Here is a 25173-nt window from a genome sequence, read left to right as displayed (position 1 = left end):
CCGGCGCATTTACACAACTTTCTTTCTCAAATTTTGTGCCCCCTTTCGGTCCTGGCACAACTAAACTAACATTTTTTTTTTTTTTTTTTAAACTCGTAGTGATAGCCACTTTTCTGCAGAGGTTTCTAATCTGACTGCAATACCGGCACAATCCACTGTGGCGCTATACTGCAGTCAGCACAGAGCTGCCAAAGAGGAAGAGCTCTGGGTTTGGGTTCGTTAGCCTGGCTAGCTCAGTCGGACCCAGTGGCCACACACTGAGCTGAGACACACACACACACACACACACACACACACACACACACAGCACACACACTGGTGAATCGTAAGTCCATTTGCACCGAAGCAATTTCTTGTATTTCAATAAATCTGTTTACTGACTTACATCAGACGAGCTCAACGACACAAACTGCCGTTAATAAAGCTAATAAGCATAGCGTTACAATGTCTATTTATAATAAACGGTACTTTTTTTTTTAATTCACAGGCCTTGTGCAGTTAAAATACATTATCACAAGTTTAAGTGTAAATTATTATGAAAGATTACGCCCTAAATTCACGGTGCTTTCATTGTTTTCCCTCAATGCGATTTAATTACTGCATGAATACTAGAGCACAGTTTCAGAAATGGGGGTACGTGGAGGAACTCCAGGGGGTACATGAGATTTAAAAAAATTATACAACACGTAGATCCGACCGAGCAATCTGACTGGTCAATCAGACGTTTAGAATGTGCTCAAATGAGCATGACAGCACGGCTAGCCGTGCTCAAATGAAAAATACCTCATCACTGAAAATATTACTCCGCCTGTATTTTATTGCCAGAATCTGTGTGGTTTCCATGGCAGCACGAAACGTTTCACTGAAACCCGCATCAAAAGCCGCTGTCAACTTTGTTAGTCTGCATAATGGACCATTTGGTTGTCAATTTTGATTTATTTGGCGACCTAAGTTTGGATGAATGGCTGAAGGAGGAAGACAAGACAGAAGAGAAAAAGGAGAGATACACGAGAGTGACGAGTGAAGAGCTGGATCAGCTGGAGAGGTCAGGAAATGAAGCCGGTACGGCCCGGTCAACGTCTTGGGCCGTCAAATGTCTACAAGACTACCTGACAAACACCGGGAAAACAGCTGATTTCTCAGCTGTAAGGAAAGAAGAGCTGAACAAGATCCTCCGTGAATTTTATGGAGCTTTAATTTCTATAATAAAGAGAATGAAATGCCTCAGCAGATTCAGCACCACGGACAGTACCTGCCTCAGCAGATTCAGCACCACGGACAGTACCTGCCTCAGCAGATTCAGCACCAAGGACAGTACCTGCTGAGGCAGCGTCAGCACCACGGACAGTACCTGCTGAGGCAGATTCAGCACCACGGACAGTACCTGCTGAGGCAGGTTCAGCACCACGGACAGTACCTGTCAGATTTTCCACGGAGATGTGCGGCTGTAACTTTGTTCTTGTTATTAATGTGTTAATGTTATCAGTTATTAATTAGCCTGTTAGTCATTATTAATTTGTTTAGGCTTTATGAGTTTCCTAGGCCACTGATTTAATTAATTTGTCTTTTTTTTTTTTTTGCATCCGTACATTGAAATGAACATTTAATGAATCAAAATATCTGTGAAAACTGTCATCTTTATTTCAGAGGTAAATTGATAACAGACTGAAAAGGTGATTCTATAACTCTGTTCAGCCTTAATGTGACTGCTTACTGTCCTTACTTTTGCTGCTTAGCCACATTAATCGGAGCTGACGTTAAATTGGAGTGACACACCCCCAGCTGAAATAAAACATCTGTCGGTGAGTTTATGAAAAGACAGATGTTTGTTGTGGCGCCGACACTGGAAAGCAGTAGCCTGTATTTAAATATAACTGTTAATATAAGTTGGTTGTAGATAAAGATCAGCTGTGCTGCTGAGTCGTTGTCACGGCAACTGTTAGATTGAAAATGACTGAGAAGTCGGCAGAAGTATAACTATCAGTCCATGAAAAAAATGTTTTTTTTCCAGCGGATATTCTAGTTACAACATGATTGAGCTAGCAGAGCAGTTTTGTGTTGCTGTGTGTGGCATTTATTCAGTTTTGGGGAATCACGATGTCTAGAAAACATGACAAGCTCAAGCTGGCTACTGACAAGGACTAGTTACCGTCAGATCTCATGTATTTCCGCTAAAACGGAGAGAATACTAGCAAAAAACTTTGATATTTTGAGAGTGAAATGCCCACAGTATGAATACATTTTGATTATACATTTTATTTTAGTTGTATAATCACATTATTAATAATGCTTAAATATATGTTAAAAAATAGCATCCATGGAAGGTTCCTTAAAAAATATTATTTAGCCTAATAAATATTCATTAAAATATAAATGGGAGTTCATAAACAGAATTTTATATTCAGTATTCAATTTCATCATCCCGAAACACCCCGAGACCAACAGGGCTGTGATTTGTCTGTTCCTAATCATCGCTGTCGGGAAAAAAGCACCAAAAGTTTCTGCTGTTACAGACAATTTTTCTTTGCCGGGATATTAGACCTCGAATACTAATGAGAACATTTTCATAGCCCGAATTTTATTCATGTTCAGCACAGGTAGGATTATATGACAGGAGAATAATACCGTTTCCCCTGGGACTATTTTCCCTGGAGCAGGAGGAGGAGGGAGCGTTTCAGTGTGAAAAAGTCCTGAAAAGCCAACAGTGCTGCTGCTTTTAGGAAAACTCCTGTGGAGGACTTTATTGGGCTGATGGAAAACTGGAGTGAAGAAAGTGTGAAGGCTCTGAAAGTTCATGTTCATATCGTAGTGGAATGAATGGAAACCAGCAGCTGGAGGAAAGGGAGGAGGAGTGATGTGGCAGCTCTGAAACCCCACTGCTCGCTCTGGGAGGAGAGCAGAGGAACGTTCTGGAACATGCAGAAGAACCGGGACGCAGCTTTAAGATGTGACTGTCCACTTGAGACTGGACTGGAACTTGCACTAAAAGACTTAAAATCAGCTCTGGGGACAGGTTTTCACCCAGACCCTGGTAGAAAGCTCTGATATCTACAAACTGTAAACTGTACATCCCGTGAGCTCACATCTATAATCTGCCTCTGAACTGACTGAAGTCCTACTGACATGAATCCAGTGAAATGTATTTACAACGATCTGACACTGCAGCACTTTGACTCAGCTTTGACTAAACTGGATATGAAATGGAATCTCTTTTTTAAAAAAATTCTTTTCTGATGTGTTTGTCTGGACATGGGGACGTAGAACTAGAGCAGGCAGAGCAGCTGTGGAGTAAAGCGTTGAGCTGGACGATTTGAGACCAAACTGGACTTTAATGGAACATTTTCCAACACCATTTTAGCACAGCACCTCCCCTTAGACATAACAGGTGTGTGTGTGAGAGTGTGTGAGTGTGTGTGTGTGTGCGTGTGTGCATGCATGCACCCTCCGGATATAACAGGTGGTCAAGGTGGAGAAAGGAATCAATCAGAGCAGAACACACACACACACACACACCCGCACACACAGAGTTTTAACCTTCCTCCTCTGTTTTCAAAGCAACAGTTGGTTCCTGCTGCTCCACATCCGAGGACCAGCTGATTCTTGAATAGAAGTTTTCTAAAGTTTCACAGAAAAATGTGCTAAAGTTTCGCATGAACTCTAACTGATCGTCTGCAGACACGCGGCAGCTGCGTTTCCTTTGCTGGTCACCAGTTTTTTCTGTCTTGGTTGGTTCTCTTGGTTGGCCACCGTCGGCACAGTGAGCAGCACACAGCCACAGAGGAAGAACACACCAGCAGTTTGTTTCACGTTAAGTTGAACGCAGACGACTGCTGGGCCTGCTGGTGGCGCCAGAGCAAAGGACTTTGTGGAATGCACTACCTCTCAGTTTGCGTACTGCAAACAGTCTCTCCACTTTTAAAGCCCAACTGAAGACGCACTTGTTCACTTTAGCTTTTGGCGGAGTATAATTACTTTTATTGGGTCTATATTCATTTTGTTTTTATGTCTTTTCTATGTTACATGTCTTTTTTTTTTATTGCTTGCTATTGCTTTTATTGCTTCTGCTTCTTTACTGCAAAACACTTTGGTAGGCCACTGGCTGTTTTAAATGTGCTATACAAATAAAGCTGACATTGACATTGACATTGACATTGACTTAGGGTCACCGAGGCGCCAGGCGTCATCCAGGTGTGTTGTCACAAAACATCACAGCGATCCTCTGAGCAGTTTTGGAGACACAGTGTTTATTTAATGTTTTCACCATCAAACTGTCTGGAGCCCAAATCCCCCAGGACACGTCTGAGCGAGGCTGCATCCTGTTTCAGCTGCTTTCACATACATACAGTTTTTTGGACAGGTTTTTGATAATTTTCTAATAACATTTTTTTTTTTTTTTTAGCTAATTTCCTTTCCGGAGTTGATGAACTATTGAGTGAGATATCTCACTTTCGCCCCTCTCTGTAGACAGCTGGTCTCGCTGGACGGATCCGGCGCTGACACCGTCCACCGGTAACGTCGTTTTCGCTGGTGTTGCAAGGCATTGTGGGATTCCCTGCTCTGCCTGAAGAGCAGCTGCATGCTTCTCTCCTCCACAACAAGGAACCCTAGGCTTGACTTCCTGTGTCCTCATTGGAAAATGTCCACTCCCAAGCAAGAAGTGCTGCCAAAAAAGGAAGATTTGCCGAGACGGAGCCATAAATCTCCATTTGTCTGCCTCTCTGTCACCGTCTCTGCACGTCAACATCCACTCCTCTCTCTCTCTCTCGCTCTTTATTCTCCACGCAGAGCAACTAAAGAATTGCACTTTAAACTTTGATGGCAGCAGCAGACATGAATAATGGATGCTGAGTGGACTCAGCCAAGCAGAAATCAGCCTCCCAGCCGCTGGTTTCTGTCCTGAGCCGAGACTCGGTCCGGCTGCTTTAGGATGCTTTACGTCAAATTTAGGGGTGTAGCGGTTCACCTAACCCACGGTTTGGTTCAAACCTCGGTTTTCAGAAACTACTAAAGAAACGTTTTGAAAACTTGAAAACAGAAAAAATGTCTGGATTTTATCAACAAAATGTTGCTTTGCAATAGAGAACATGAGCATTACTATAACACTTTTCTTACCACTCCTCTTCCACTCTGATACGGTGGCCTGTAGTATTTTCGACAGATGTTCACTTGTGTGTCTGAAGAACAGGATTTTTAATGACCCAGTTGTCGGTGATATAATGTGCGGTGATTGTGATGAAGCTCTCCGTTGCGTGCGACATCCAACCGTCCGTAGTTAAAGCAGTGAACTCTGCGCTGCTTCAGTCCTCGTGTAGTTTAGCCTTCACGTCGTCATGAAGTTTAGGCAACACATTTTGGCTGAAACGTGGTCGACTGGGCACGTCGTATCACTGTTGTCTGAATCCAGGGTTTTCAACGAGTGAAAAGGGGCGCATATCCGATTTGAAGAGTTTGCTGTTGTTGTTTACTTTTTACTCCGCTGGGCTGAGTAAGTGCAGCGTTGGGCTGACGTCTCTGAATATGCGCTTGCACGTTTGAAGTGTTGCCAGCCGCTTCCACAGCAAGTTTCACAAAGCACAGATGACAAATTACGTGTGTTTTGATAATGTCACGACTTCCGTCCTCATTGATATGAACAGTGAACCTGAAGAGGTTCGGGAAGATGGAGTGAGTTTCTAAACCGAAATCCTTTGAACCAAGGTTTTCCGGTTCTGTCCAAAACCGTTACACCCCCGGTCAAATTACACTGCACATCAGTTTTACTGTGTCAAAAAGTTTCCTGTGTTGCGGTAATACCATGAGAGTCAGAAGATAAGTCTGGAAAAACTGCTGTATTCAAAACCAAATTACTGCATTTTTACATCCCCATGTTTTATATTTATGAACAACATGAATTTATTTAGTACATGACAAAAAGGGGCGGAGTTTCAAGAGGGGAGACATTATTCTATTTTTTACTGTTTTATATTGAGACATCCTAAATTAATGAACATACTTGTTTCTCTTATTAACTTTTTTTTTTTTTTTATTACTCTGGTAGACGTCTGTTTTGCTGCTGCAGCAGAAACAGTTTCTGAGGAAAGTGAAACCTCTTCTGACAAAAAAAAAAAAAAAAAAAAACAATTTTCTTATTATTTTTATGATAATCATTATAAACCATTATATTATAGTAATTCCTAATTACTATCATTATTATCTATTTTTTTTTCTTACGACCTAATCTGATGTGTTTTTCAAGCCAGGATTGTCTGTGGCTGTGAAACATGAACTGACTGATGCTTAAAGATGTAATTTTATTTTTATATTTCTGAGAAGTGCTTTGGAGGCATTTTGAAAATTATTATGATTATTATTATTTTTTCTTTTTTCTTTTTTTCTTTTTTTCATTTTTAAAGAAACTTGAATGAAAGGCAGGTTGCTGTTCAGGCTGCTGTGTTTTCAGGCGAGTCCCAGCAGCCTGACTTTTCCTCAAATAGCAGCAACTTTATCTGGCAAAACTATCTGGCAGATAATGTGACGATGTGACAGAAAATATCATGAAACGAGATCGCTGTGAACGCAAGGAGGAAAAAAAACTGCAGAAAATGACAAGCAGATCGTCAAACTTAGAGGATGAGGACGTTTCCCTGCACTGGAAGGAAACTTTACAGTTTCAGCCAGAAGTTAAATAAATGTATTGATTTTTTTTTTTTTTTTTTTTTTGATAATGGTTATGTGATTAAGTTCCACTGACACAACAATAATTAAATATTGCTGCAACATAATATCATGACTGAGCTGAACTTAAAATATTTGATTCAGCATAAAAGAACACGTCATTTAAGTCCTGGCAACTTAATTACATTTGTTTAATTTCTCTATTCTTTAGCTTGAATTTAGTTCTTGAATCTAGATTTTTTGGTTTTTAGTTTCTTGGGGTCTGAAACAATGTGTTTTTTTTTTTTTTTTGCTTTCGATGGTGATAATGTAGTATGAATGGTATGAATATCAGTAAACATGTGAGCTCGTCCCTCTGCGCCTGTTAGCTTTTCGTGAATCTGCTCTAAACCCTGACCTGCAGTGAACAGGGGGCATTTCATGGTGCAGGGAAAAAACTGATCCACTTAAGTGTAAAGCTTCTTTTTCTTATGTTTTCTTTAACAATTTTTTTAATTTCTGAATCATGCAATTAAAAAACAAAACAAAAACAACAATAAATCATAACACTGAATCTCAGTACTTGTAGAATTGCAATACTTAAGGCCTTAAATACTTAAATACTTCATGCATATTGTTCATGCAACTGTTTCCCATGGTCCAGTGTTTGAAAAAAAAGTGAACAAAAATTACAATAAATTGTAATGTCAAATTGAAATACTTGAGAATCACAATATACAGTACAGGCCAAAAGTTTGGACACACCTTCTCATTCAATGCGTTTTCTTTATTTTCATGACTATTTACATTGTAGATTCTCACTGAAGGCATCAAAACTATGAATGAACACATGTGGAGTTATGTACTTAACAAAAAAAAGGTGAAATAACTGAAAACATGTTTTATATTCTAGTTTCTTCAAAATAGCCACCCTTTGCTCTGATTACTGCTTTGCACACTCTTGGCATTCTCTCGATGAGCTTCAAGAGGTAGTCACCTGAAATGGTTTTCCAACAGTCTTGAAGGAGTTCCCAGAGGTGTTTAGCACTTGTTGGCCCCTTTGCCTTCACTCTGTGGTCCAGCTCACCCCAAACCATCTGGATTGGGTTAAGGTCCGGTGACTGTGGAGGCCAGGTCATCTGCCGCAGCACTCCATCACTCTCCTTCTTGGTCAAATAGCCCTTACACAGCCTGGAGGTGTGTTTGGGCTCATTGTCCTGTTGAAAAATAAATGATGGTCCAACTAAACGCAAACCGGATGGGATGGCATGTCGCTGCAGGATGCTGTGGTAGCCATGCTGGTTCAGCGTGCCTTCAATTTTGAATAAATCCCCAACAGTGTCACCAGCAAAACACCCCCACACCATCACACCTCCTCCTCCATGCTTCACAGTGGGAACCAGGCATGTGGAATCCATCCGTTCACCTTTTCTGCGTCTCACAAAGACACGGCGGTTGGAACCAAAGATCTCAAATTTGGACTCATCAGACCAAAGCACAGATTTCCACTGGTCTAATGTCCATTCCTTGTGTTTCTTGGCCCAAACAAATCTCTTCTGCTTGTTGCCTCTCCTTAGCAGTGGTTTTCTAGCAGCTATTTGACCATGAAGGCCTGATTGGCGCAGTCTCCTCTTAACAGTTGTTCTAGAGATGGGTCTGCTGCTAGAACTCTGTGTGGCATTTATCTGGTCTCTGATCTGAGCTGCTGTTAACTTGCGATTTCTGAGGCTGGTGACTCGGATGAACTTGTCCTCAGAAGCAGAGGTGACTCTTGGTCTTCCTTTCCTGGGTCGGTCCTCATGTGTGCCAGTTTCGTTGTAGTGCTTGACGGTTTTTGCGACTCCACTTGCGGACACATTGAAAGTGTTTGCAATTTTCCGGACTGACTGACCTTCATTTCTTAAAGTAATGATGGCCACTCGTTTTTCTTTAGTTAGCTGATTGGTTCTTGCCATAATATGAATTTTAACAGTTGTCCAATAGGGCTGTCGGCTGTGTAGTAACCTGACCTCTGCACAACACAACTGATGGTCCCAACCCCATTGATAAAGCAAGAAATTCCACTAATTAACCCTGAAAAGGCACACCTGTGAAGTGAAAATCATTTCAGGTGACTACCTCTTGAAGCTCATCGAGAGAATGCCAAGAGTGTGCAAAGCAGTAATCAGAGCAAAGGGTGGCTATTTTGAAGAAACTAGAATATAAAACATGTTTTCAGTTATTTCACCATTTTTTGTTAAGTACATAACTCCACATGTGTTCATTCATAGTTTTGATTCCTTCAGTGAGAATCTACAATGTAAATAGTTATGAAAATAAAGAAAACGCACTGAATGAGAAGGTGTGTCCAAACTTTTGGCCTGTACTGTACATCCCAGTCATCATGACAGTATTGAATCGGGAGACGAGCCTATAGTCTACCGGAGAGCATAATGGAGAAGATCAAACAGCCACACATTTAACCGCATCATGGCAGGTTTCCACTGTGGCTTGTATTTTCAAATTAAACATTATTTTTTATTGCAAATCATTTAATTTGTCACATAATGCCAAACACACCTTGACCTGCTTAATAGTAGGTGATTGATTTGATTGTGACAAATTGTGCAACTCAGACAGAAGTTTATGATTATGAGTTCATGATGGCTTTAGCTACATAAAACGTGTGCATGACAAACCTGCTGCTACTTCACTACCACTTCATTGTTACTGCGCTGCAAATACATTGTTCTGTCGAGTGTGTTGTGATATGTGACAACAGTTTGCTGTATTCAGCACAACGCACTGGGACTGCAAAACACTTGAAACTAGAGAGCATCTTGAATGCACCCAGCAGACCCTCTGCAGGCTCGCTTGAGGAGGCACCACTGTGAAATTTAGGAGGCTGTTGTGTCACAAATGGTGAATGAACTTTGTGATGCCGACCCTTTTAGCTCTGCCCGGGGTGGCCGGTGGTCACCGATCCTCCGCCTACGAAAGAGGAGAGTAACCTCTTCAACTCGGCCGGCATATTTTCTTTCAGAGGCAGTGACTGGCTCGAAAGCTAGAGTGAAGATAATGGTATCATATGAAACTAGATGCTCTGAGGTGTCCATTGATACCAAACATGTCATGCTAGGTTGTCAGCAAGGTGGCTAAATATTGCTACAAACCTATATTTCTGCATTTTCAGTGGGGTCCCTCGACCTCTGACCTCCAGCTGTGTGAATGAAAATGGGTTCTCTGGGCAGCCACGGCTCTCCCCTTTGCAGACACGCCCACCTTCTGCTAATCCCATGCAGTTTGGGCCCCAAAGCCTGCAGTCCACATGTGTTCTTGTGGCCTGTTGTAAAATGGTGTGTGTGTGCAGACTGGGGCCTATACCAGACTATGCTTTCATACCAAGTTTTCCTCATATTTACATAAACATACTTTGGTTATGTAGCCTAATTGTTTCCCACTGGAAGCTGTCATATTTGCTACTACTGGAAAAGGCATAACTGTAACCAATCCGTGGAGGTTAAAGTCAGTAAGGCAGTAAGACGCTGACCAAAACAAAATCAAGTGGAAGGGCAGATAAATCGCCATCATTCAGGCAGGGCATGTTTCTTTTGTGTGTTGGAGTTGAGGCTGTGTGTTTCTTTCTTGGGGTTACTGGTTCATTTCCCATGGTGGACCTTCATGGACTCATGCATTTACTTTTCTCTCCAACACTCGAATAACTGTTATATTCTTCTATAAGGACGTGGAGGAGCTTGAGGCAGACCTTGTGATTCAAGTGATGAAGACTGCCGTCATCGGGTGTGCAACCATTTGTGGTCGGGGGAACCAAAATCCTGGAGGGGACTGTCGTCAGATCCTGTGCTTTGCTGATGGGTGTAATATACGCTCCTAACCTCAGTTGGCCCAAGCCATTGATGTTCACCTTTGAGGTATTTCGGAAGTAAGGAGTGTCAAGTGTAGTATTTTCTGACTGTGCTCTAAAACCTCAGTGCTGAGGTCCCGTTACAGCTCGTGTAACCTGATCCAAGTCCTCCAGATTCAAACATCCAAATCTGGGCTGGAAAACACCTGTATTTACACGCCCCCTGTGGACAAAATCGTTGGTGTTTCCCTGGAATGAAGACAGCATTTCCCGTGAGCACCACCGCCTTGTGTGGTAAAGATCTTGACCTGGCCTTGTTGTGACAAGTGAGTGAAAGACGTTGACGGGCGAGAAGAGACACTTGTGTTTCCATCCCAGCTAAGAACAGCTAGGAGTGTGTGAGTTTGCTTTGGTGCTGATGTTTTTTGAGACTGGGACGTGGACATGACTGGGAGTCACTGCCTTCACAAAATGAAGAGCTAATCTGACAAACAACGGCCAGATTAGAATAAAACAACTGACTCCCACTGACACTGACAGCAAGATCAACTCAACTCCAACTAAACATTTTCACACAAGAACAACTCAACTGGGACCAGAGAACCCACTCTGGAGACTGAGCTGGGACCAGAGAACCCACTCTGGAGACTCAACTGGACTGGAAATAAAATGAACTAGTCCAAGCCCCTATGTGCCCTATGTCTATGTGCCAAGATGGAAATGGGTGTGGCCTATATCAGGAGATTCAGCTCAATGTTCATTCAGGCCTGGACCCCAGAAAGCTAAATAGAAATGAAAACTAATGAAAAATACAAAACTATACTAACTCTGCTGTAAAGTGGATCTGGCGGCTGGGGAGCGATACATGTCAGTCTGTTAACATGAGGATAACCCACAGCTTTACTAACTACATTAACATTAAATAAAGTTTTATATATAATTAACACAGAGCCCGGGAGTCAGACGTGAGCCCTGTGTGTCTCAGCACAGACACATGCAGCCTGGGAAAATGTAAACATAAACTCTTCTGGTCTGCATGCCGTGACTCCGACCCGCTGACAGGCATTTAAAATAACTTTATAGAGACTAAAAAACTCTTAGTTGCTTAAAAGAAAGCCATCAAACAAGGAGTGGATATTATATGACTAGTGCCATCACTTTATGCCAAAGCATAGAGGGTCAGGTGCTGGAGAACTGAACTAGTTAATGACAGCGTTTTTGTTTGTGTGTGTTTGTTTTCATTTTGTACTGCAGCATCACAGGGTCTGACAGCAGACTTCTCTACATGATGGAGCGGCCCAGCATCACGGGAAAGCGTGTAACAGACCCGCTGCTCCACCACAGGAGGCGTGTCAGCATCACATTTTGTGTCACCGAGGAACTGCAGGGTTTTATGAGGAGGCAGTAACATGACGTGTTCTACAGGGAGCGGCAGAGTCCACACGAGGAGGCAGGCGGGGGGGTGGACACACGGACTTTGGTACAAGCAACCCGAATTCAAATCCAAGTCCGAGCAAAACCAGTGTTTGTTTTTAAAGTGTTTGCTAAAGTTAGCTTGCCAGCTAACGTTGCTAAATACGTAGCTAAACACCGGGCAAACAGCTGATTTCTCAACTGTAAGGAAAGAAGAGCTAAACAAGATCCTCCGTGGATTTTATCGAGCTTTAATATCTATATTAAAAAGAATGAAATGCCTCGGCAAAGTCAGCAGCACAGACAGTACCTGCCTCAGCAGATTCAGCACCACGGACAGTACCTGCTATGGCAGATTCAGCACCACGGACAGTACCTGTAAGACTTTCCACAGAGACGTGCAGCTATAACTTTGTTCTTGTCATTAATGTGTTAATGTTGTCAGTTATTAATTAGCCTATTAATTGCTATTAATTTGTTTAGTCTTTGTGACTTTCCTAGGCCATTGATTTAATTAATTTGTCAATTTTTTTGCATCTATACACTGAAATGAACATTTAATAAATCAACACGTGAAAACTGTCGTCTTTATTTCAGAGGTAAATTGATAACAGCCTGAAAAGGTGATTATATAACTCTGTTCAAGTATAACTATCAGTCCATGAAAAAAATATTTTTTCCAGCGGATAATCTAGTTACAACATGATCAAGCTAGCAAAGCAGTTTGGTATTTATTCAGTTTTGGGAAATCACAATGTCTAGAAAACATGATAAGCCCAAGTTGGCTGGCTGACAAGGACTAGTTAACGTCAGATCTCATGGATTTCCACTGAAACGGAAAGAATACTAGCAACAAACTTTGATATTTTGAGAGCAAAATGCCCACAGTATGAATACATTTTGATGATACATTTTATTTTGTTGGTAAATGTTGTATTATCACATTATTACACTTGCTTGACCATTATTATTGTCGCAACAGTGATGCGGCCAGGAACGAGATGCTTGTGCATCACTGAAGTGTTCCCTCTCGTGTAATAATGCTTAATTGTAGTGAACATTAGCTAACAAGATAACAGTCACGCCTGTGCTAATGTTACTGGACCTGCTAGCTGTGAGCTGTGAGCTGAGGTGTGCTGCAGGGAGGGAAGTCTTGTCTTTCTTACTTTCTTATTTGTTGTGTTGAATTACAACTTAATTACAAACTGATTGATATGGCGATTGATTTCAAGTCCCAAGCCCAATCAGCCCGATGCCGCCTTCATTGGGACAGTTGAAAAAAGACGGACAGACAGACAGACAGACAGACAGATAGACAGACAGATGTTCTTACTGATGTGTAGAGGAATCCCTCTCCGTTCATGGCGACGTACAGTCCAGCCTTCACTCCCTGGATCGCCACAACCCGCAGACCGACCGGGATCAGATTAAACAGAGCTGCAGACAGACAGACAGGCAGACAGGCAGACAGACAGTTAGTTACTACAGAGGCACTGACAGGTCAAAGGTCACCGTCTGCCTCTCAGCAGCACAGGGACTCAGTTCATCAGGTTGAACTCCAGAACTTTAATTCATTTCCACATGACGGCAGCGGAGGCTTCGCAGCACTCGTCCCTTTATGAGATCAACGGGTCATCTGCCGTTTCGCTCAATTATTATTTCAAGTCACAATCTATGGCATTTTCCTCCAGATATCTGTGTGTGTGTGTGTGTGTGTCCTCTATATATCTGTGTATCATTTCAGCTGCCCCCTCCTTTGAAGCTCACATTTCAAGACAGGACATGTCTTGTGAAGGCCGTCCCGTTCCAGAGGCTCACAGGAACTTAAAGGACAGTGTCAGTGAAGCCGTCGCGCTCCCAGAGATCCCAAATCCACAAGCGGCGGCCTCGTGTTCCCGTCCTGTGTGAAGGCGGGCTGGACCTGCTGGGCCTGACACTGGCACTGTCTTTTAAAAACTGTATATATTTTCTAAGAAATAACTTGTATATTCTGTTGAGACCCTTTTTTTGGTATGGTATATAAATATATATTTTTACCATTCCACACTGTCACGCTCAAAACTTTCTTCATATTTACATAAACATAAACATGCTTTGGATATAACCTAATTGTCCCCATTAGAAGCTGTTATATTTGCTGGACGGTGCGTTCAAAGTAAGTAAGACAGTAAGACACTGGCCAGAACAAAACCAAGTGGAGGGGCGGCCGCTGTCTCAGAGCAATCACAGACTGCTCCTTTAAATGTGAATTCAAATGGGCAATTTAAATCCTCAAAGCTGTCTTCTAGATAATATAATATTATTATTAATATTATTATTACATAATTTATTATGTAATAATAATAATATTTGTTTTGAGTTTTCCTTTTACTTGTACTGTTTTTTTTAAATGTATTAATTCATTCCTTTTCTTAAACAAAATGAGTCTGTCTGGAAGAAGCTTGTTCAAAATAAAGGCTCTGTACTGAGAATGTGCCCTGCAAAATAAGAGGCCCCACATGCCTGCAGTCCAGTTTTGGACCATGACCCACTGTTTGAGAACCACGTGAGGAGTGATGAAAACCAGTTTCACAGTCTGGAAGACAATCAGCTCCTCATCATCAGCTCTTCTTAAATTTAAAATATTCCAATTTATAAAGGCCATCCAAAAAAAGCTAAAGATGCATGACACAGTATTTATTAACTATTTAAAAAGTAACATCTGTAGCAACTTAATAATAACCATCAAAATACTGTTTATTATACTGTTATACGTTTAAAACCAGTTATTACACATTAACAAAGTGTAGTAACTATATAAAATCTGTTGCATCTGTCTGTTTAATGTTTGTAGATATTTTACAAATGATTTCTTAAAGGTTTACAAATCATTTGGAAATAATGAACAAATATTTAATATAATAAAAAAAAATGTTTGAAATGTGTGCACCAATAAACTGTTATTAGTCTACTAAATAATGTGTTAACATTATTAATTAATTAATCATAACTGATTATAATTTAATTGTTTGTTGACTGTAAATAACTACTAACTAAAGTTTAATTAACTTTTGATTCACTATTTATTAATGATAATTATTCTAAGGTCTTTTATAAAGGCTTTTTTTTTTTTTTTCAATTTTCACTTGGTCTCACAATTTTGCAAAAAAACAACAACAAAAAAACACAAAATGCGTCACAAATTTTATGAAAACTGTCAAGTAAGTCAAACTCCCAGCGCGAGGTCGCTTCACATCGTCTGGATCATCACTGCAAGATCACGGCTGCTTCCTCCATGATTTGTTTTAAACATTTTTTTAAAGTAGATGTGTTGCGCATATGCAAATGAGTTAAATTTAAAAAAGATCAGATTTGTTGTAGGTGTGTAAATGAAGCCGGTGAAGCAAACAAAAAGCAGATTTGTTGGCGGCGTTAAATCCCTGCTAAGCCTGTTGGACGTGACGATGTGGCCTCAGCTGATAAAAACCAACAAGAAAAAGACGATGAATAAAAAGGAAAAGAGAGAGAGAGAGAGAGATAATCCACAGAGGCAGAGAGCTGCAGAGTGGGTGATGAAGAGGAGGAGGAGGAAGAGGAGGAGGAAGAGGCCTGTGGCGGTGTTAATCCTCCTTTATTTAACACGGAGAAACACAGTGAGATGATTTGAGCGAGCCGGGCGGCCGACTGTCACTTTGAATTGTGGGGGAGAGAGAGAGAGAGAGAGAGAGAGAGAGAGAGAGCATCCAGCCCTCCTCTGCTCTCTTCTCCTTTGTTCTTCTTCCCTCTTTTTTCCTCCATGTTCTCCTTTCTCATCTCCACTTTTCTCCTCCTCATCTTCTCTTGTCCTTTTCTTTTCTTCTCCTCCTCTCTGTCGCCCTCTCCCTCTCTCTTCCGCCGCTCCCACAGGTGATTTTATCATCGCTGCACAGCCGTGCTTCGTTCAAACCCAAAGAACTTTATTTTGAAATTCTGGTGAGAATCCCAAACATGAGCTGCTGACTTCCAGGGAGATGAGTCTAAAATGATGCAGGAGACATGCGGATCTTTTCTATGTGACGTGATTCTGCAGCTGTAAAACAGCAGCAGCTTGGCTCTGAATATTTCCCTCAGTATCAGAGAGAGGGAGTTTCAGTTTCAAAAAGATTAATAGATATATTAATATATTAATTAATTATAGATATATAATTGTATTAAGGTTACTACGAAATTTGAAAAAAAAAAGTTATAAGAAAATGACCATGAAATTGAAAAAAAAAAAAAAAAAATTATTCGGAGAACAAAAACAACAACAGAAATATAAAATTACCTAAAAAAAAAAAAAAAAAAGAGCCCGCACACAGAATTTCCCAGTTTGGGATCAATAAAGTAAATCTATCTATCTATCTATCTATCTATCTATCTATCTATCTATCTATCTATTTATCTATCTATCTATCTATCTATAGGCTCTTGGGTTTGACGGAGTAAAGGTGTCTGAGTGGAGACAGAAATCTCTGAGCTCCTCCTTCAGGACGCAAAAAGCAGGAAAACTGACGGGGATCTGGGGTCAGGGAGACGGGACGGGCTTCATGGAAACAGTTGCAGGATTAGACAGGAATGAATCGGGCAAAACAGGAGGACAATTTCACTCCCGTGTCTCTTTGAGTTTACGTACTAAAACAAGAGAAAGAACAGCAGCTCCTCGTCACTCCTGAATCGATTGGAGGTTTTCCGGTCTCAGGTTTTCCTCCACTCGTCTAACGCCCGTCCCGTCTCAAGCTTTGTCCTGCATAACCTGGTTCTTGTGGTGCTTTTCTGTAATCCTGCTGCTGAAGATCCTGAGAGGGACGTTCCTCTGTTTCGCTGCCATCCTGGAGCGACCCCGCTGCTCTGCACGGCAGCGCTGGGTGGTTCCTCTTCCTCTTCCTCTTGAGGTTTAATGGAGGCTGTCGCTTAACTCCACCAACCGGTGTCACCTGGACAACGCCCCTCCCCCTAACAACCCCCACACCCTCTCCCCTCGCCCCAGGATGACCGTGGGGTGGACGTCCTGGGGCTTTAAAAAAAAAAACTGAACTTTGTGTGCCTGTGCTTCCTATTTGTAGACGCGTCTGTGGAGATCCTCAGTCATCCAGGTCACTGAGCTGAATTGAGGTCAACTGGACTTGAAGAAGTTTCACTCGTCATCCAAAAGAACACACCGGTGGGGAGTCCCAGGCTTTCAAAAACGTGTGGGGGCGTTCTCCAGCTGGTTGACTTGTTAGCGCTGAAAGTCGAAAGTGTCGCAGGGTCACATGACTTTAAGATGAACGACGGTTGTTAGGGTCACTTGACTCACGAGGGTCGCTCACCTGGGACCCTAACAACCTGGATGAGAAGGGCAACGTCTTTGAGAATCTACCAAGTGCAGCTCCTGTGTGGATATCTGCTTTCACCTCAGTGTCTTTGATATGTTTTAAGATTCTATTTTTATATAGACTTTGATGCATTTTATGCTTATTTTGTTATACTTTGCTATGTAGTGTGTGTATTGTGAATGTGTGTCATTTCACCCTGAAGTGTGTGTGTGTGTGAATTTTGGTCGAGGTTTTGATTTTTTAGATTTTTTTTATGATCTTATTGTCTCTGTTTACCTGTGAAAGGGGCTGCACAATAAACTTCACTCGACCTGACCTGACATGACAGCTGCACACAGAGAGAACAGGGAGTCGAACCTGCAACCTCACCGCACAGACGGTGAATGCAGAATAAAGGCAGGCGCAGCAGAGACTCACTGTAGTCGCTGTTCTCGTCCTTGTTGCCGTTGATGGTTCCATCCGGCTGCATCTGCAGGTAGAAACCCTGCTCGCTGAACAGACGCGTCACGATGCCCTTCAGCTGCGGCTCTGAAACACACAGAGAGCCCGGGTTAGGACCTCACACACACACACACACACACACACACACACACACACACACACATATCTGAATGTCACATCTTCCCAGCAGCAGTATTTCTCACTTACTCACTCACTCTTCTCACCCGTATCAAACGTCCCAAAAACCTGATCTATCCTGACAACAGGAGGCTCTGTGCATTCTGGGTAAAATGTGGTATGAACTCTGGTTCAGGAGGAAGGACCTGACAAACCTGCAAATCTGTCATGTGGAGCGTCAGTCAGCTGAGCAGCACGGGGAGGGTGAGGGCAGGTAAAGGTAAGGTAAAGGTAAAGCACGGTGAAATAAAGGCAGGTTCTGGTTTGGTAAAAGTTAAGACAGTAAAGATGCAGGTGAGGTAAAGGTGAAGGTCAGTTAAGTTAAGAATACTCCAGCATTCTGGGCAGAAAGCCGCTGCTCCGACTCGCCCAGTCTGCCCAGTGGTTCAGCTGCTATGGGCAGCATTTCCTGAAGGTAGAAGAAGATCCACCACAAATTGACTTCTCCTCAAATGACTCTTTTTGTTTTTTTTTTATTTTTTATTTCAAGACATTTCCTACCCATCCACATGATCCACTGATGGAAGAAGACGGCTTCAGAGCTGCTGGGAGGTTTATTGTTTCACATTCACAGAGACAGGCTAACGACTCCTATAGACTTCAAGTCTTTATGCTAAGCTAACATGAAATGCTACCCATAGGAACTGAACCACTGGACGTCCAGAGGTGGAAATGATGTCCAACATCTGGTCTGGGGAAGTTGGGAAAAAGGGATTTGGCCCAAAACATTGGATTGTTCCTTTAAGGTAAGATATAGGTACGCTAAGGGTCAAGTAAAGGTAAGGGTAAGGGTGTGCTAAGTAAAAGGTGAATTATGCAAAAATGCAGAGGGTTGATTTAAGTTAGAAAGTCTTTAGGGTGCACACTTAAATATCAACCCTCGGCATTTTTGCATTGTGCACCTTTCAAGGTAACTTAAGGTAAAGCCTAGGTAAAGTAATGTAAGGTGATATAAGGTAAGGTAAGGTAAAATGCAAACTACAAATAAACAAACAGAGCAGTACTCTGATTACTGTCATACAAACAGTTTGATCTGATAATCTGAGTGTGGAAGAGCCGGCTGGTTCGGCTTACTGAGGACAGAAACTGTGCAGGTCAAAGGTCACCACCAGCAGGAACACACATAAAAGCAAAGAGCTTACTTTCACCCATCAGAGTTTACGTGTGCTGGAAAATCTCCCATCCATCCATCAATCAAACTAATCATTTTCATTCATTCCTTCATTTGTTCATTTCTAAAGCATTTTTCAAAATATTTCACATAAGTGCTGCACAAAAGTCAGGTAAAAGCTAAAAACAGTGACACATTTTCCATTTTCAACACCAGTATATTCCTATTCAGGGTCGTAGGGGCTTGTGCCTGTGCCACACAGAAAACAGGAAAAAAAAAACAAAAAAACATACAGACAATAAATCAGAATTTGCTTGGGTGTTTGTTCCTAAACGCCCCCAACGACAAGCTTTGACAGAGCAAGGCAGCACGATGCTATCGGTCTTGTATTCAAAGAGTGGCTGGTTCGATGCCCACAGCAGCCGTGGCGGTTGCGGTGGCAGTGGCGGCGGCTGAGCGTCCTGTCAGTGTCCTTGAGCGCTCGCCGCCGGTCCCTCTGGACGGGCAGCGTCACTTAAACGCCTCGAATGTAAATGTAACGTGTGCTGGTGTAGTGAAGCGTGCTCCAGATGACAATGTGGGGCAGGAAGACTCAGCACTGGAAGAGATGGAAATAGACCAGAATACAGCGAGCTAATGTGGAGCAGGCCGCTGTGCCACTTAGCAGACTGACTGACTGACAGAAGAGTCCTCAAGCCTCCGTCCACAACGAGACGCTGGCTTTCTAACTCAGCCTGTTGTCTCCTGCTTGCCCCCACCCACCTTCGGGACGTCCCAGGATGTGTAGTTTAGGTGCACAGAACTGCTTAAGGATGATTTATGTGCTGCTGAATTCCAGTGTCTAAAATGAAGCACAACACATGCAGATCGTTTCTATTTGATGTGATTCTGCAGCCATAAATCATAAATCTTGGCTTTGAATATTTCCCTCAGTATCAGAGTGATGGAGCTTCAGTGAAGCTGCAAAAACTTGCACAAAAAGTGTTAAATATCCCAATATGGACTGCAGCATACAAATCCAGTAGCTGGGACTGGACTGGGAGAGCGACGGGGGATTACGTGATGAAGCATAATGAGTTGATTCGCTTTTTTCATGCTGTGCATCTAAGAATTCCACATAAGAAAGGGCAAGAACAGGCTTCATGTTGTCTGATGGATCTGTTTATGTCCAACCCTTCACCATTTTACATCTTAGTCACTTTTGGTTTTTCGGTTGGAAGCCCAGCGGAGCCGATCAGCAGCATCGCCGGGCGGGACAAACGTCGAGGTAGGAACGCCAGATAGCGTCTCAGCTTACACAAGAAAATGGATGATAAAAAACCCCTTGATTAACAAATTCATCTAACAGAAGGCCTGTCTTCTCAGTACTGCATCAGCATTGTAGTTTTTTCAATTCAAGATCAAATTAAATATGATTCTGATTGTGATTTTTGTAAAATTTTGTCCTGATGTGTTTGGTGACAAACTATTTTCCCCGCGGGGATTAATAAAGTGTACTGCATCGTATCGTATCCTGCCCCGGGTGACCTTCCACAACATTATTTATGGTTTTTAATAACTTTTCCAGAAACACCTCTGATGTTTTCTTGAGGCTATGTTTGTATTGGGGAAAGGAAATAGCAGAAAATAACAGTGAGTTACAATACTGACAGCCATCTGCGATGCCATGACACAACACAACACCCGGTGCTGATCTGGACCCACGTTGTGCGTTTGGCTCGGTGACGCCCGGCTGCCCGCTCGCCCTCGTTCACAGCCTCTACTGGGAGCTGTCACTCCTCCAAAACCAACCAATCAGACGGTCTGTGGAGCGGAAACACTTGGATTACACTGACACGAGTACAGCTGCTACCCACAGCACAGGAGAAGATGAAGATGATGAAGAGGAAGAAGAGGGAGAAGAAGAAGAAGATACAAAGAAGATGAGGAAAAGACAAAGAAGAGAGAAAAAGATGAAGTACAAGAAGAGGAAGAAGACAAAGCAGAAGAAGAAGACAAAGAAGAAGAGCAGCAGGAAGAAGAAGAAGAAGAAGAAGAAGAAGAAGAAGAAGAAGAAGAAGAAGCAGACAAATGAGCAGGAAAATGAAAAAGAAGCAGGGGAGGAAGAGGAAGATGATGAAGAAGAAAAGCAATAGGATGAAGAGGAAGAAAAAGATGAAGAAGATACAAAGAAGAGGATGAAATAGGAGAAGAGGAAGTAGTAAACGCAGAGGAAGAAGAAGAAGAAGAGGCTTTATGTGTCCCGTTCCAAACACAGTGACTAAATGTCTTCTGAAGGCCAAAATCAAACAGCAACAGGAAGGTCACAGTCAGGAAAAGGAGGTCAAACACGACTGAGGGAAGAAAGTCTCAGAGCCCAGACGCTTTAGGAGGCCGTGGTGCTGGGGTTAGCACTGCCTCACAGCAACGAGGTCCTGGGTTCGATTCCCCCGCCGGCCGGCCGGGGCCCTGTCTCTGTGGAGCTCCGCTTTCCTCCCACAGTCCAAAGAGACGAGCCTCGGTATGAATGTGCCTGTCTGTCCGTCCTGTCTGTCTGTCCTGGCCTGGCGACCTGTCCGGGGTGTTTCCCTTCCGCCCGGTGAGCGGTGGGACCATCACAGCCCTCATGAGGATAAGCGGTTTGGAAAATGAATGAATGTTTTAAGAGACGATACAAAATCCCCAGCCTGAACCGTGACTCAGAATGTGGAGTTTGAAACGGTCGTCTCTGTGGACAGTTCAGGGTCGCACGGCCCCGACGCTGTTTCAGAGACGGGCCTCAACATGAACGGGTCGAACCGGCGTGGGCCTTTGTTCCACGGCGAAGCCAGAGTATTTCTGGGTGGTTCCACAACAGCTTTGGCACTGACTAATTTCGCGGCGTTGGCAGAGGAGTTTGTTTATGTCGGGAGAACTGATGCACAAAAACAGGAACACGTTCTGTGGCCTTCTACAAACTATTTCCCCGCAAAATGAATGCCATATTTGTAATATACGCCTCTTTTCAAGGGTATATATATAGAAAAATGACACCAGTTCTTCTTTGAACAGAGGCGTATTTTGGAGGCAGCGCTCTGAATCTGCAAGGGCCGGGTTCTCTGTCCAACCCAGAGCTGGACGGCCCCCCGCCCCAGGGGCCCCCATGTGACCGCGCTGCCTGCACCGTCTATATTTACACACTGAACAGAGTTTTAGTATTTCAGAGGCATTTCCACCCTGACAGGAAACAGTTCTGAGGTAATCACTAATCCAACGGATTTTTTATTATTTTTTTTTTCATTCTCGAGGCTATATTTATATGTGTGCGTCACTCCAGCAGAAAATGCCAGTTTTAACCGCCAACAACACCTCATGCTTATCACATGCTGCTCCCCGAAGCAGACAGAGGTGTGAGGGAGGTGACACTTCCTTTTCCAAAGTGTCTGCTCGTGCTCAGATGATGGATTCATGACAGATGCATTAAATCAGGTTCACTTGTAGAGGTGCAAAATATCTATCTGTCTATCTTATTATATCTATCCGTATCTATCTATCTAACTACACACACACACACACACACACACACATATGTATGTCACAGTTGCTCTGGCATTTCAGCTGGTCTGAGATGAACTGGTTTGATCTAATGTAGGTTAAAGTCCAAGAGGGGGTAATTTGATGAACCGGCTCTTCAGAGGAGAGGCTTTTTTGATTTATGAGCTGAGCACAACTGAACCTTACAGACCAAACGAAACACAGGATCTGATTTATTCTCTGTGATATGAAAATATGATTGTGCATGTCTCTCTCCAGGTATCTTGGGCTCGCAGGGGGAGACGAGCGGCGAGGTCCCCTGACACTCAGCCGTCCTGCCGGGACAGACACTGAGCTCACAGCCTGTCTGAAGACAACCAGCTCACCCTGTTCAGTCAGTTGTAGACAGTCAGGCTTTCTAGTTTAATTTAGTTACAATTAGGGGAAATGGTGTTATTCATGCAACTCTATGTAATAATAATAATAATCATGTTCATATATATATATATATATATATATATATATATACATATGTGTGTGTGTGTGTGTGTGTGTGTGTGTGTGTGTGTGTGTATAAATGTAATGTAGAAAACTGTCATGTTTTTTGTAAAATGATTCATCCTTGAGAAAAATTATGAAACACTGTAAAGAAAAAAAAAAGTTCTGTGTATGTCACACGTGTGACTACTCAGTTTCGTTGAGCAAACCTGGAAGGAAGCAACAGGCAAAAGGCATTGTTCATGCCTCATAAAGAGCACAGGAAAGTCGCTTTAAAGTGTGCCTGGTGGTTCATTGTTGAGATGTTCCTGCAGCTGAATGGCACCTCGGGGAGCTCTGCTCGCTGGTGGATTAAAGTACGGTTAAAGTTTCCAAACTAACTCTCGGGCTCGTACTGGGCTTCAGAACAAAAACGCGCTGACCTCTTGGAGTTTCAGCAGCAGACGGGGAATCAGTAACTCTTAATAAGGCTGAAGATCTACAAAACATTCTTCTGAAAAAGCCGTCTGGGCGTCCAGCAGCCAAAGGTTGACAGCAGCGGCGAACAGTTTTAATTAGCTGTGCGGCGTGTTCTGCATCTGAGCAAATGATGTTCTCTTAATGTCACAGGTCAGAGTCCGACTCATGATGGCATGTTTAATCGTCCCTCCCTTCTCCTGTACGATCCAGCAGAATGTTACAGGATCATCTGTGTAAAGGCAGGCTGTTTGTTGGATTGCCAACAAAACATGTTACAAGTCCTGCCAGCGGTGGGTAGTCAGCAAATGAGAGTAGCAGCTCATAAATGTATGGATGTTGAAATCTATCCAGCACACAGCAGCTCCTCCCGGCTCACTGTGAAGTATCTCCTCCACATATTTTTTCAAGAGGGAATTCCGCTGAAGTTGACTTTTAGGTTGCTATTCTGCAGCAGTAGACATTTTCCTAAAGTTTCCAAACCTTTCTTTTCCCACTTGTTCTATCACTTCTGAAGCGGGGGGTGAGGGGGTGGGTGGGTCTCAAGAGGAAAAATGCAGCCCACTGACATCATCGCATGAGATGCTGGAACAAGTGTTTCGTCATTAATTTTTCCATACCAACATTAAATATTTAGAATTATGGAGAAAAAGAAATTGTACATGTTTGATAACGGCACAGGAAGCTGCTCGTCCATTTGCTTTCGCCTCCCTTCCATTTATGAGGTAATATTGAAGAAGCTGAGGTAAAAATTCAATGCACCACGGCTACAGTACACAGTGCTGCACCACAGTTTTGGCCCTATGTTGCTATGGTAACCAAGGTTCTAAAGTCCTGTTACTATGTTACTGCGGTAACAACAGTGTTCCTAAGCCCTGGTACTGTGTTACTACGGTAACCAGTGTTCTAATGCGCTGGTATTGTGTTACTACGGTAACCACAGTGTTCTAATGCCCTGGTACTGTGTTACTACGGTAACCACAGTGTTCTAATTCCCTGGTACTGTGTTACTACGGTAACCACAGTGTTCTAATGTCCTGGTACTGTGTTACTACGGTAACCACAGTGTTCTAATGCCCTGGTACTGTGTTACTACGGTAACCACAGTGTTCTAATGCCCTGGTAGTGTTACTACGGTAACCAAAGTGTTCTAATGCCCTGGTACTGTGTTACTACGGTAACCACAGTGTTCTAATGCCCTGGTACTGTGTTATTATGGTGTTACTGCTGGTGTTCTAGAGTCCTGGTGTTAAGTTACTATAGTAACTGGTGTCCTAGAGGTTCTAGAGTCCTGGTTCTGTGTTACTATGGTAACCACAGTGTTCTAGAGCCCTCGTTCAGTGTTGGAACATAAAATGAATTCCTCTAGAGCCCTGGTGCTATGTTACTACGACAACCACAGTGTTCCAAATCCCTGGTACTATGTTGCCATGGTAACCACTGTGTTCTAAAGCCTCTGTTCTGCGCTGCTGCCGTGTTGCTGCTGGTGTTCTAGAGTCTAGAACCTCTCGAACTGGTGTTCTAGAGGTTCTAGACTCCTGGTCCTATGTTATTATGGAAACCACAGTGTTCCAAAGTGGTGGCACTATGTTACTATGGTAGCCATAGCGTTCTAGAGTCCTGGTTCTATGTTACTACACAAATGTAAGTCCTCCACAGCCCTGTTGCCCTGAGATCTGTTGCTACAATAGCCACAGTGTTCTAAAGCCCCAGTTCGATGTTAGAGTCACATAAAACCAAACACAAACAGGAAGAGGAGCACAGGACTTTTTTTTTTTTTACCTGAGGGAAAG

General features: G+C 42.8%; 1 protein-coding gene across 2 annotated transcripts in view; it reads right to left on the bottom strand.

Moving 5' to 3' along the window:
- The window catches only part of LOC115370084 (fibroblast growth factor 12-like), a 76668-nt gene that overhangs the window by 2090 nt on the left and 49405 nt on the right, over positions 1-25173 (bottom strand). For both annotated transcript variants that reach the window (XM_030066915.1, XM_030066914.1), the window contains exons 2-3: positions 17623-17733; positions 13224-13327 (exon numbers count right to left, since the gene is read on the bottom strand). In XM_030066915.1, coding sequence (XP_029922775.1) covers positions 13224-13327; positions 17623-17733 — 215 coding nt within the window. The remainder of the gene's footprint in view (positions 1-13223; positions 13328-17622; positions 17734-25173) is intronic.

Source organism: Myripristis murdjan, chromosome 13 (genome assembly GCF_902150065.1).
Source record: "Myripristis murdjan chromosome 13, fMyrMur1.1, whole genome shotgun sequence".
NCBI classification, from domain to species: Eukaryota; Metazoa; Chordata; class Actinopteri; order Holocentriformes; family Holocentridae; genus Myripristis; species Myripristis murdjan.
This window is presented reverse-complemented; position numbering and strand designations above follow the sequence as displayed.